At 57.1% G+C, this 13121-nt stretch overlaps 2 protein-coding genes across 8 annotated transcripts; both read left to right on the forward strand.

Annotated features, from left to right (window-relative positions):
* The first annotated feature begins 581 nt into the window (after window positions 1-581).
* On the forward strand, window positions 582-5601 carry MRPL38 (mitochondrial ribosomal protein L38). 6 transcript variants are annotated; one of them, XM_067715909.1, is made up of 10 exons: window positions 582-741; window positions 858-1037; window positions 1386-1463; window positions 2375-2509; window positions 2589-2797; window positions 3251-3419; window positions 3590-3635; window positions 4535-4693; window positions 4883-5019; window positions 5242-5601. In XM_067715909.1, exons 1-10 carry the CDS (start codon window positions 675-677, stop codon window positions 5376-5378), a joined length of 1317 nt encoding a protein of 438 aa, XP_067572010.1. In that variant the 5' UTR covers window positions 582-674; the 3' UTR covers window positions 5379-5601. The 6 variants fall into 6 exon arrangements, 4 of the variants coding, with proteins under 4 accessions (XP_067572010.1, XP_067572012.1, XP_067572011.1 ...); XM_067715911.1 differs by having other exon boundaries at window positions 3347-3419; XR_010937522.1 differs by lacking the exon at window positions 3590-3635 and having other exon boundaries at window positions 5242-5380.
* Window positions 5602-5742: 141 nt separating this feature from the next.
* TRIM65 (tripartite motif containing 65) lies at window positions 5743-12158 on the forward strand. 2 transcript variants are annotated; one of them, XM_067715907.1, is made up of 6 exons: window positions 5743-7534; window positions 8763-8858; window positions 9105-9338; window positions 9423-9597; window positions 9734-9799; window positions 10322-12158. In XM_067715907.1, exons 1-6 carry the CDS (start codon window positions 6941-6943, stop codon window positions 10894-10896), a joined length of 1740 nt encoding a protein of 579 aa, XP_067572008.1. In that variant the 5' UTR covers window positions 5743-6940; the 3' UTR covers window positions 10897-12158. The 2 variants fall into 2 exon arrangements, with proteins under 2 accessions (XP_067572008.1, XP_067572009.1); XM_067715908.1 differs by lacking the exon at window positions 9734-9799.
* The last annotated feature ends 963 nt before the right edge of the window (window positions 12159-13121 follow it).

The following is a 13121-nucleotide window of genomic DNA, read 5'->3' on the forward strand; positions in this document are numbered from 1 at the left end:
CTGAAAAGGTTTAGGCAAAGGCAAAAACTTGGAGGTGATCAAAAGCTAACACATATCCCACAGTTAAGTGCTTTATATATGTTAATTAACATTTAATCCTTCTAACAATCCTATGAGGTAAGCACTATTACTACGTGCTTTTTTTTTCCAAATGAGGAAACTGCAAGGGCGACAGCAAGGTCACAATCTGGAATCTGAACCCAAGTAGGAGGACTCCTGAATCCCTGCTCGCAACCCCTTCCCCTGCCCGTGCTGCCGGGGGTGCTCAGGATGCCGCCTTCAGGGACTGGGTGACCCTTGAGAGAGAGCAGCACCCAGAGCCCCGCAAAGCGCCTACCTCGTTGAGCCGAGGTGGCTGCGGGCCCGGCCGACCGTCCCCAGTCTGTGCCGCCCCCTGGTGGCTGGACGCGGGAAGGGGTCCGGACCGCTCGCAGCTCCGCCTCGCCGTTCACCGGTCACTTCCGGAGCCAGGGCGCTCGAGGTCCGCAGCCACCTCCCGGAGGGAGGAGCTCGCGGATCCCAGGAAGTAAGACTGCTGGGCCTAGGAGGGGGCGTGGCTCCTATGATGCTGGGGCGGGGCCTGAGGGCGGGGCTTCCGCCGTGCGCTCAGGCGCTGCTGCGGCCGCCTCTTTCGGGTCTTAGGAGCCGCGGTGGCGACGGCGGCTTGGGGGAAGATGGCGGCGACCTGGTGGCGAGTCGCGTTGTACGGGAGTCGGAGGTGGCGGGGCTTCAGCACCTCAGGTGAGGGCTCTTGGAGGTCTCCGTATAGCCGAACCCTGGGGATCGAGCCAGCTCCCGCCCCCGACCTCCGTGGGGCCGGGCCGGGGCCGGCCTGACGTCCCGCTCTCTGCCCGCAGCCGCCCTGAGCCGCCGGACCGCTCCTCTGGGGCCGATGCCCAACGAGGTCATCGACGTGAGCAACCTGGAGCGGCTGAAGAAGTACCGCAGCTTCGACCGCTACCGGCGCCGGGCGGAGCAGGAGGCGCGGGACCCGCACTGGTGGCGGACCTACCGGGAGCATTTCGGAGAGGAGTCAGGTGCGGGGCGACCGGAGCTGCGCGGTGACCCCGCCGCCTTGCGACTCGGGGGGGCCCCGCCGGCGTCCTCCTCGAGCTTGGGGGAGGGGGCCTGCCAGCGGTCCCGTGCGCACCGGTGGCGATTTAGTCCCACCAGGATTTTTCACACCTTTCGGTCCCCCTACTTTGGAACATTCCCTTCTCTCATTATTAGAGTTCCACCTTGGATATTTCTACACCTAAAGCCCTTTCCTGACCAGCTCCCCACGGCCCAGTTCCGGGTTAGAACGCCCCTCTCTGCTCCTACAATACTGTTCATGTAGCCTTGGCCACACCGTATCCTGACTCTTTTCGCTGCCTCCCTCCCAGTTCATGAGCTCCCTAAGGGTGGGGATCCTGCCTGTCTTGACCACCATTGGATCCTTGCACCCGCACAGTGCTTGGCACGTAGGTGTGCAATACTTTGCTGAATTAAATTGAAAGCTCTGGGCAAGGTGACTCAGGGACCCTGCTCCTGAGAGACTGACTACACTTAAGGAGTTTGTTCTTTGGAAAGCGTTTATAAAGGCGTTTTAATGATGGTTAAGGGCACACATGTGGAATCTTACTTAAACCCAAGTCAATCTCTTGGGAGTGACTTCCCTGAGGTTCAGTTTCCTCAACTATAAAATAAAAAGATTGTGTCTGTGTCACAAGATCGTTGTGAGGATTAAAGGATACAGTTAATCGGAATTCTTAGACTAATGTCATTCTTGATGTGGGCTCAGTGTCTGTTTCTTATTGTCATAGTCTAACATAAATGGGAAAGGGTGCTGGATTGAAAGTTTTCTAGGGTCTTGCTCCTCAGAGTGTGTTCTGGGAACAGCAGCATGGGCATTACCTAGGAGCTTGTTAGGAATGCAGAGTGTCAGGCCCCACGCTAACTTGCTGATTCAGAATCTGAATTTAAACAAGTTTCCCAGGTGACTTGTGTGGTTTTGTGCATTAAGTGTGAGAAGTGCTTCTTTGCTTCTAGCTTCAGCTCTGAATTCTGCCAGGTACACAGGTGCGAGTCCATGGCCAGCTGTGAACAGGCTTGAAGGTGATGCCAACTATAATTGGGATGGCCATCCGCCTCGATTTCCCATGACCGAGACAGATGATGTAACCTGGTTTAGGGATCAGTCTCAAGTTGTACCCAATTTGCTTAGCAACTGGACCCTGTTCATGTCTGTGAAGCTGACTACACAGTATATTTTAGTTTTGTGAATTAAAGGGTAAGCTTTAGCAGCAGAGCTTGCCCAGTGAAAGGAAAGGTATGGACAGGCAGCTTAACCAAGACCTGATCTTACTTTCTTTAACACCCCTTCCCTCCCCAGATCCCAAAGACAAGATTGACATTGGGTTGCCTGCACCTAAGGTCTGCCGGACCCAACAGCTGTTGGAGCGGAAGCGGGTCCTCCAGGCACTGCGGGCCAATGTGGAGGAGGAACGGGCCGCTCGCCTCCGCACAGGTAAGCCTTCCCAGGGGAGAGGGTCCTGGGTGTGTCCCTGCCCTGACCCTGCATCCCAGCTGGCATCATTCCTTCCCAGCACGCATCCCACTGGAGGCAGTGAGGGCTGAGTGGGAGAGGACCTGTGGCCCCTACCACAAGCAGCGTCTGGCTGAACACTACGGCCTCTATCGAGACCTGTTCCACGGGGCCACCTTCGTGCCCCGAGTCCCCCTGCATGTGGCCTACGCTATAGGCGAGGACGACTTGGTGCCTGTGTACTACGGCAATGAGGTCACTCCAACTGAGGTAACTGCTGGCCTGTGCCCCTCCCCGCCCTGTGTACACAGACATATCCCACCATGGGGCCACAGACAAAAACTCCTTTTTGAAAGTATTTATAGAGGCAGTTTTTATGGTGGTTAAGGACACAAGCACGGCATCTGTGTAGACTGATCTGGGGTCTTCTTGTTCTCTGTCTCCTCTTTTTGATTTCCTGATAAACAACACCATGATACAGTAATTACAAAGAAGAGGATGTAAAGTGAAAGGAAAAGAAGCCGCATCTTGGCATACTGCTGTGACTGACCCTCTGTCTTCAAAGTGCCCTCCTAGCCCCTGGTCCTTGGCCTTCTTGTGGTTCAGATCTCGGGATAGTCAACTCTGTAGAGTTCTATAAGTCTATAAGTCTCTGTTTGCCCACCTGCCTCTCAAGGGGCTGTCATGGGCATTTGTTTCAGAATGGACTCTTCTTTCTCCAAGGTTTCTCAGGCTCCTGACCTCCAGAACGAAGGTCTGTTTAGAACAGCTTGTCCATCCCTGATGGGGGTGACAGCTCCATCGTTCTTTCCCCACCAGGCTGCCCAGGCCCCGGAGGTGACCTATAAGGCAGGCGAGGGCTCCATGTGGACACTGCTGCTCACCAACTTGGGTAGGTGTCTGGGGCTCACTGGGACTCCTGCCTCCTTCACCTCCCGGGAGCCAGGGCCCTGGGGAGCTGGGGGAGGGGCCAGATGGAAAGCTCCAGCCCCCGCTCCTTCCCAGGGAGGAGGTGGGAAGGGGCGGCAGTTCCCGCAGTCAGTGGGGTGTGTTTATGTGCAGATGGACACCTGCTGGAACCGGATGCTGAGTATTTGCACTGGCTGCTGTGAGTACCTGGGGTAGGGGAATGGGTCAGAAGCGTTCCAGGAGGCCCTGGCACCCTGGAAAGATCTGCACCTGCATTTCAGTCGTGGCTCCACCATGGATTAACCACCATCTCCCATCCCTGGAGGTGGTTCGTCACGTCTGCTTCCTGAGGGTGTCAGGGGCCCTGTGATCCAGTGGCTGAAGACAGGTGCAGAAGGAAAGCAGTGGGCCTTGGCCTCTCCCACAGGCCTCCTGGTCTCCCTGAACTCCTTTCCTTACCTGTAAAACAAGGATGATGCCACCACGTGCCTTAGCCACCCTGAGGGGCTCTGTGACAATCAAATGGGAAAGGAGTCCATGAGAGGCCTCCGGTACCTGTGGGCTGCCTCTTGTTTTCTCGGTGGCCTTTGGTTCTGAGCACCAGGCCAAGGGGAGGAGGTCAGGCATTTTTATTCAACTGCAGTTACCAGCCTGTGTAACAGGACCCTCTGGGGAGTTGTACCTGGGGCAGGTACAGCGGCCATCCCAGTGCCAGGCTGGGCAAACACTCCCTGACAAACCTAGAGGCTTTGGGAAACCGGCAGAGAAACAGCCCAAGGTCGCATGGCTCTCGCGCGTGCACAGCTGTGGCATCCCCACAGCTCCCCAGGGCCAGTAAACGGGCTGCTTGACCTAGCTCTCATCTTGACAGTTCCTGGGGCCCTTGTCGGCCTCTGAGCCCCTACTGTTCCCTCCACAAGTTTGCAGTCCATCCGAGGGTTTACAGAGCTCTACTTCCTACTTGATTGTACAATAGAGATCATTTTAGGGTCTCTCTTCCCGGGGAGGTATATCAGTCTCTAGGGAGCACACGGGTGGGGATGTTCCTGCTGCCACCTCCCGCGAGTGGTAATTAACAGATGCTTTTTCTCCCACCAGAACCAACATCCCAGGCAACAGGGTGGCTGAAGGACAGGAGACGTGTCCCTACCTGCCCCCCTTCCCTGCCCGAGGCTCCGGCTTCCACCGCTTTGCCTTTCTGCTCTTCAAGCAGGACAAGCCAATCGACTTCTCTGGGGACACCCGGCCCTCACCCTGGTAATCTGTGCCCCTCCCCCCCACACAGCTACCCCCAGCCTCAGGCCAGCTTCCCAGCAGTGGTCAGTCTTTCTCAGTTCTCTCTCGTAACTTGAGCTGTGCTAGGCAGACCCTAAGGGGCTTCTCAGCATTGCCTGTGGGGCTCTGGTGCCCCCTTCCCCACTCTCTAATGCTCCGCTCTTCCTCCAGCTACCAGCTTGCCCAGCGGACCTTCCACACTTTTGATTTCTACAAGAAACACCAAGATGCCATGACTCCAGCTGGCCTGGCCTTCTTCCAGTGCCGCTGGGATGACTCGGTCACCCACATCTTCCACCAGCTCCTGGGTAAGGGCAGAGTGGGCTGGAGGAGGGGGCGGCTGGCCTGAGCTCACAGACCTCTCCTGACTTGCCAGGAGGAGCGCCTGTCAGGAGAGGGCCACCAGCAGGCATGCCACTCCTGGGGTGGGCTGGCTGGGTGGTGCCAGCCTGGGCAGTCCCACCTGGCAGACGCGAGAGGGGCTCAGGCCAGCAGCAGTCTACACACACGCCCCTTCACTCTTCTTGCAGACATGCGAGAGCCTGTGTTTGAGTTTATGCGGCCGCCCCCTTATCACCCTAAGCAGAAGCGCTTCCCCCACCGGCAGCCCCTGCGCTACCTGGACCGGTACAGAGACAGTCACGAACCCACCTATGGCATCTACTGAGTGGCTGGAGTGCCACCCCCCTCAGAGAGTGGACTGGGCCTCTCAGGCCACCCTGTCAGGCTCCGCAGGCGGGAGCAATAGAGACACAGTGCCAAGGGGGGCAAGCATTGGGGTTCTCCGGCCTGCCTGAGGCAGCCCCTCTGCTGCCCTCCCAGCAGGCCCAGGGCTTGGAAGTGAAGAAAGTTGGGGAGTTGGGGGTATGAATATATTGATTTTTGCTGTAGCTGGTCTGGGTCTGTGTTCTGGGAGCAGCCAGAATGCCCCCTGGTGGGACTCTTGCTTTATGGGTGGGAAGAAGGCTGTCTCCCACCCCAGGAGGTGACCCCTCACCTCTGCTTCCTGAGGGTGTCAGAGGCCCTGCGATCCACTGGCTGAAGACGGGTGCAGAAGAAAAGCAGGCAGTGGACCCTGGCTGCTCCCACAGGCCTCTTGAAAGAAATTTGCCAGCCCTGGGCATTGGCCCCTTGCCGGCTGTTCACAGGCTCCTGGCCTCCAGATACTTTGAATAAGAAGCCTTGTCAGGTGGGGCAAAGGCAGGTCTCAGAGATCTCTGGGCACGCCCCCTGCTCAGGACCCAGAAAGCTCCCGAGTGCTTGCTGGATGGTTAGGGTATTTCTCCTCTCTAAAGGCAGAGACTGCCTAGTAGCCAGTCAAGAGATCAATGCACCTTGTCCAGCAAGAGAAACTTCACATACTGTCACCCAGAAGACAATACGCTTGCTGCATCAAAGGGAGAGGACGCCCCGCCTCAAAATTAGGCCAGCTCCTTTGGAAAGAAAGAGTTAACCCTCCTCCAGCTCACGCTGGCCCAGCACACACTGCCCCCAGGGCAGGTGGGTTAGCAGTCAGGATCCTTCTGTGCTCAGCTGCAGGGGAACCACCTCTCTAAAAAGTGAGGTTCCAGAACAGTTGGGACCTGCAGACAAGGAACTCTCCCCAGCAGAGGGCTGACACCCAGAGGGGCTTCCAAGTGCAGGTTAAGCTTGCTTTAGTTTCCATTAAAGGGGGTAGGAAGGAACCACTGTTTTTTGGTCTCTGTCTCTTGGTAACCAGAAATTTCCACCTCACTGTTTGCTTTAAAAGAACCGAAATTAGGCATAACCTAGAGAAGGGAGACACCCTAATCCGGCAAGTGCCTGAAATTCAGCTCAAGGAAAAAGTGCAGCAGGGCCCCTCGGGTCAGGAGAGAGCATTTAATGAGCACTAGCTGTGTGCGCCATGCTCATTGCCAGGCATTCCCATGTGCGGTCCTGTTCCATTTAATCGCCAAAACCCCTGGGAGGTAGATAACAACAGCCCTTGTTGTTAGTAGTATTTGCATGAGATTTTCAGATTAGGGGCTCAGAAGAGGTTCTGGTGGTGGCCCTCAGCCAGGAGGAGGCCAGGAGGCCCGACGGGTTTCCCAAGCCTCTTGTGTCCAGATTCCCTGCACGGGAGCTGCTGGACTGAGGATCTAGGGAAGCAGGATGGAGGTCCCAGAGAGAGCTGGACCCCAACTCCCAGTTTCGGGTGGTAAAAGGCAGGCAGGGGTGGCTCGGAGTTGATAGGGGCCGAGCACCGGAATGGGAAGCCAATCCCGCAGCCGTCGGCGCAGGGTGGAGCGAGCGCACTGGGAGTGGCGGCTGGTCGGGGCGGAAGAAGGGCTGTCAAGTTCGTCTTCCCAGGCGGGTCCTGGCTCCGCCCGCCGCACCCACACCCGGGCGCCGGCGGTCCCTTTAAGAGGCCCCGGCCTTCCGCCCGTGCGTCTGGGGCCGCGCGCCGCCGCCATGGCCGCGCCGTGGCTGGAGGACAGGCTGACCTGTGCCATCTGCCTGGGGCTCTACCGGGACCCGGTGACGCTGTTCTGCGGCCACAACTTCTGCAGGGCCTGTATCCAGGACTGGTTGGGCCGCAGCGAGAAGGTGTGCCCCGAGTGCCGGGAGCCCTTCCCCGACAGCGCCGAGCTGCGCCGCAACGTGGCTCTGAGCGGCGTGCTGGAGGATCTGCGCGTCCGGCCGGCGCCCGAACCCGGCCCCGGCGCGTGCTGCCCCCGGCACGGGAGGCCGCTCGAGCTTTTCTGCCGCACCGAGGGCCTCTGCGTGTGCAGCGTGTGCACCGTGCGCGAGTGTCGCCTCCACGAGCGTACGCTACTGGACGCCGAGCGCCGAGAGCGCGAGGTGACCCTCGGGGGACCCCGCCCTGCTCTCTGCGCCCGGGCGGGGCTGGCAGCTTCAGCAGCTTCGCTTGGTCCTGTTTTTATTCTGGTTTGAAAGGAGGTGGTGGTCAGAAAACAGATGCTTGGAATAGAGATGTTAGAGCTGGTGACGGGTCCAGGGTGAAGTTACAGGGGTGAGTGGCTGAGATGGAATGAGGAGGTCAAGCAGCCCAGAGCCAGAATGTGGAGGATAATCCCTGTGGCTGCTGAAGGCACAGAGTAAGGACAAGGTGTTACTGCTTGTGGGACCAAAGACCTTGCACTAAGCATCGAAGTTTGCAGTGGAGGGCAGCAACAGGGAGAGAGGGAGGAACAGGTGGTACAGCCGGCGGCAGATGCACTGCAGGAGCTATAATTTGGCTAGGGAGAGGGGAAGTGACGCTGGGGTGTGAGGGGCTGGATGTGTGCCCTTGGGGGAGAGTCAGGGTGAACCAGAAAAGTCTGCCCTGCCCCCTCCTACGTTCAGCATGTTTTACCGTGCCGGAGGCGGTGAGGCCTGAACAGAGGCACAAGTGCTGCACTTAGGAAGACCTGATTACTTTGACCAAGTTGTCAACTTCTCTGACCTGTGAATCGGGGATAATATCAGTCCTTCCATCAAAGTGTTGCTGGGACAAGAAGAATCAAGACAGGCTCTTGACCTGGTACAGGGAACCAAATCTTAGCAGATGCGCAGTCCTGAACTACGAGAGTATAGCATTTTGATCCTCGAGGAGACCAGACAGGTCACAACCAAATAGGGGTGCCCCCTTCCCCCTCATGTCCAAAGCTGGGCCTGAGGACTGGCCAGGCATTTGGAAGAACCCAGCTTATACCTGCGGTGCACTGCCCACCTGTCAAAAAACTTCGGTGCTTTGGGTCGTCGCACCTTCCCCTCAAGGCCGCGTAAGCTCCCATTTATTGACTGGGGGTAGTGGGGGGCTGCTCTGCCCCAGGTTGCTCGTCTTCAGCCCAAGGCCTCTGCACCACCCTGCTCCGGGTGGGGAAGGGGCCTTGTCCAGGCCTCCCTGGGACTCTGACCCAGTTCTCCCGGGGCACACACCAAGGCTGATGCTCTGCGTGCTGGCCTCACCTGGGGTGGCATGAGGAGGGGATGCCCAGCATCTGCAGGTGTTTTGACTGGCTGAGGGGGGAACTTCACAGCCGATCCTGGATCTCTCTTGTTACTTGTCCCCCGGTGGGCACCACAGGCCCAGCTGAGAGCCACACTGGAGGTCACCCAGCAGCAGGCCACCCAGGCTGAGAGCCAGCTACAGGAGCTGCAGCAGCGAAGCAGCCAGATCCAGGTATGAGGCCTGTCTGCTCCACGCCCCCCACGTCCTCATGCCGTGTCCTTCGAGCAGCCACTGGCCGGTTCCTGGGACACCGGGCAGTAGGTGTAAGCTGCCTTGAAAATGCCTCCTGGCAGCAGGAAAGGAAGGGCTGAACAGGGGGAGAGATTCCAGGGACCATGGCTCCCCACATTCCCACCCCTCAGGCCAGCGGGCAGCCCAGGGACTTGGCTGCCCTCGACTTCTCCTGTGCCCACCCAGAGCTCAGCCTGCACCCTGACCTCCGTGATCTCTGGCAAGTTCAACCGCCTGCTGCAGGCCCTGGAGATGCAGCGGAACTTGGCCCTGAGGAACATCGAGGTGGCCAAGACACAGGCGCTGGAACAGGCCCGGGACGAGAAACAGCGACTGCAGGGCCACCTGGAGGCCTTGTCTTGCTGTGACGACAGGATTCGCAACCTCCTGGAGCAGTTGGACGACCGGACCTTCCTCCAGGTACCAGGCCTTGGGGCGGCAGGGTGGGGACCGGGGTGCCTGCCCCTCGTGCTCCGGCTTACTGCAGCTGTCCCCGGGGCTCAGGAATCACAGCTCCTGGCGCCCCCAGGCCCGCTCGGGCCACTGACTCTCCCGCACTGGGACGAAGATCAGCAGCTGGGCGGCCTGAAGGAGTCCCTGAGCCAGCTGTGTGCCCTCCTCCTGGAAGAGGGGGGCCACCCCGGAGCACCAGCCAAGGCTGCTGACTTTGGCTCCATGGGTAAGGCTGACCCCAGATCTCTCTCCACCCCTCTGGGCCCAGCTGTTCTTCCCACTGGGGTGGTAATGGAGTCAGGGCCCAGCCCCCATGAGCTCCCCTCCAGGTCACTCCCCTAAAACACTGCTTTGCCCCCTAGAGGCCCCGGGTCCCCCGGCACCAGTCGCGAGCCTCGTCTGTCCACTGAGGAGGAAACTCTGGCAGAGTAAGAAGGCCCATCGCATGTGTGTGTGCACCTGTGTGAGCGTGTGCGTGTGAGTGCGCTGTGTGTACACGTGGGTCTGTGCGTGTGCACGGCACGTGCTATGACTGCTCTGTACAGGAAGTCTGTTTCCCTCCCCTCCCTGGGGCTAGCCTGGCCCCTCTGCACACCTGTTGCAGGATGCACACCTCTTACACGTGCAGCCCGTGTAGTGTTTAAGGAGATTCTGGGCACGCAAATCTGGGATTGATCACAGTTCTTCCACTTTACGAAGTTAGGTGACCTTTCTGAACCTCCGTTTTCTCATCTGTGAAATGAGGCTGATGGAAGGTTCCACCTCAGGGGTTGCATGGAGGGTCGGATGCTGAGATGATGTCCTCGTTAGCTCAGCTTGCAGTCGCCCCGGCAGATGTCTGGCGATCCGCCCGTGGACCTTCAGTTGCTGTCTCTCCCCTCTGGGGACAGGATGGTGGCCAGGCACAGGCACCCTTGCCCGCTCACCTTCCATCCATCTCTGCCCAACAGATTATCGCAACCTGACCTTCGACCCCATCAGCGCCAACCGTCACTTCTACCTGTCTCAGCAGGACCGGCAGGTAAAGCACTGTCGCAAGCCCCGGGGCCCAGATGGGCCAGGCAGCTTCGAGCTCTGGCAAGTGCAGTGTGCCCAGAGCTTCCAGGCCGGGCAGCACTACTGGGAGGTACGTGTGTCCAACCACTCGGTGACGCTGGGCGTTGCCTACTCAGAACTAACGAGGCGCAAGCTGGGGCCCCACACGGACAACATCGGCCGTGGGCCCAGCTCCTGGGGGCTCTGCATTCAGGAGGACAGCACCCAGGCCTGGCACAACGGGGAGGCCCGGCGCCTCCCGGGGGTATCAGGGCGGCTCCTGGGCATGGATTTGGACCTGACCTCTGGCTGCCTCACCTTCTACAGCCTGGAGCCCGAGACCCAACACTTGTATACCTTTCATGCCATCTTCTCCCGGCCCCTCCACCCCGTTTTCTGGCTCCTCGAGGGTAGGACCCTGACCCTGTGCCATCGGCCCGAGGCCAAGCTCCCTCCAGGGCTCCAGGAAGAGGCCTCAGGGCTCAGCTGAGGAAGGCACGGGATGGAGCTCAGGGTCAGGACCGGGTGCCACCAGGCCTGTGGGCCCAAGAACTGCCCCAGCCCCTGGCCTGGGGGCCTGAGGCCACAGCTCTAACGGGACCAGTTGGTGGCCAGAAGACCGAGTCAGGACCAGGCTGGGCCACTTGGAGAGAGAGGTGGGTGGAGCCTCCAAACTGGAGTTTACTTTTCCAGCCTCTCTGAACGGGACAGGGGCTAAAGGAAGTAAAATGGGAGCCCAGTTCTAGGCACTGCCTGGACCTCAGAGGCTAGTGCAGTGCCCAGGGCTCCTGGTCCTTCAGGAGAGCGAGTGTGGTGCGGGACACACCACAGGGTGGGACAGACAAAATCATACATGCAACAGCCCCAGAGGAAAAAACGATTCCTAGAGGAAATCTTGGGAAAATTGATATTTACCTTTTCCCTCCTCATCTTTCTCTCTTTTCTTTTTGTTATTTTCCTTAACATTTCGTATAGTTTGGTCTTTTTTTCTTTTACTTTGTACATCCTTGTGATCGTATTCTATAAACAATTGTGTTTTCTGCGTGTTTTACTTAACAAGCATTTTTCACATTGTTATAAACTTTTCTCTGAATGACTACAGTATAGACAGTCATTCTAATGACAAAGACAAATTCTAATCAGAATTTGTTTACCCATTATTGGACATTCAAAACGTTTTATTTGAGGGCTCTAAAAATATGGCCGTGATGACTGTTTTTGAACAGGAAGCTTTGGCCATATTTATTGTTACGTACGTAGGCTACATTTCCTAAAGAGGAATTGCTCAACAGAGAAACAATGAACACTTGAAGATTTTTTATTTTTATACAAAGGACCAAAATAAAGAAACCTTGAGTCAGACCAGCTAGTGCCCCTGCCCCCCCCATCCCACCAGGCAAGTTGTTGTGGCAGAGCCTCAGCTGCCGTCTTCCCCACCTTATCCCCAGCGGGGGTGTGGGGATTAAGCACAGTCATTCGTGTAGGTGCCAGCACACTGCCAACTCCTTTTATTTTGGTTTTTGCTCTTTGGAACATGTTTCCGCGAAGATCCTTGTACATGTTTTTGCTTGTGTTTCTGGAAGTGAGGGTGCTGGGCCATAGGGGAGCAGTCGTTTTGTACTTGAAATGTTCCACTTCTTGATCTGGGTGGTGGTTCCAAGGGTGTTTGCTTTATAACTTTTCCCACTGCACACACATGTTTTATGTACTCACGTGTAAGTATCTGACAATAAAAGTTTTATTAAAGGATAACACATACTCCAAAAGTTACAAAATATTTTTATATAAAGTGTACCTCCCTCCCCACATGGTAACCTGGCCTCGGCCGTTGCCACAGTCGCAGACTCCATCTTGTGGCCTCACTCCTCAGCCGTTTGGCTCTCTGTTCAAGGGCAGGGCCAGGCCTCTGATTGGTGCAGCCTGGGCAAGGAGCTTCCGGTAAGATTCCTAAGGTGGGGAGGTCCCCAAACATGGGAAGGAGGTTGTGACACTGGGCAGCCCAACAGTGTGACAGCTGGGTTAACAGCAGGAGCTGAAAGGCCGGGCAGGGCAGGATGCAGGACTGAGCTGGCCAGGTAGCCATCATCACTGGCTGTCCCGGCGCACAGATTCTAACTGTCCCTCTTGATCCCAGAGCCCCAGCACCTGACACAAGTGTCCAGCCAGCCGAGCCCATGTTCTGAAAGGGGCAGAGAAAGGAAGAACAGCCCCCTTTCTGCTTCCATGGTGGGGAGTGCCTTGGGTCATTTATTCTGTGGATTTACTTTTTTATTGGGTTGTTAGTCCTTTCCGTGTTGCCCTGTGGGAAGGTTCTATATTGTGATCATTAACCTTTGTTTACATATAACACTACTGCCATTTTTCTTTCTTTTTTTTTTTTTTTTTTTGCCGTGATGCTTGTGGGATCTTAGTTCCCCAACTGGGGATTGAACCTGGGCCCCCGCAGTGCAAGCGCTGAGTCCTAACCACTGGACCACCAGGGAAGTCCCTATTTTTATAGAGTGGTATGGACAAGTGCTTCCCAAGTAGGTCTGGAGGCAAGCATTGACAAATCTCCTGGACAGCTACTTCAGATTAAATTCGCTGGGTCCTCCTGATTCTAACAGGACTCTCTGCCTCCTCTCCAGGAAAAATGCCTTGGTGTAGAGGGAGAAAGAAGCATGGGCTTTGGGGTGTAACTTTTATAAAGAGGACACATTTGATGAGCCTAGGGGT

The sequence above is a fragment of the Pseudorca crassidens genome, chromosome 19 (genome assembly GCF_039906515.1).
Source record: "Pseudorca crassidens isolate mPseCra1 chromosome 19, mPseCra1.hap1, whole genome shotgun sequence".
Lineage (NCBI taxonomy): Eukaryota > Metazoa > Chordata > Mammalia > Artiodactyla > Delphinidae > Pseudorca > Pseudorca crassidens.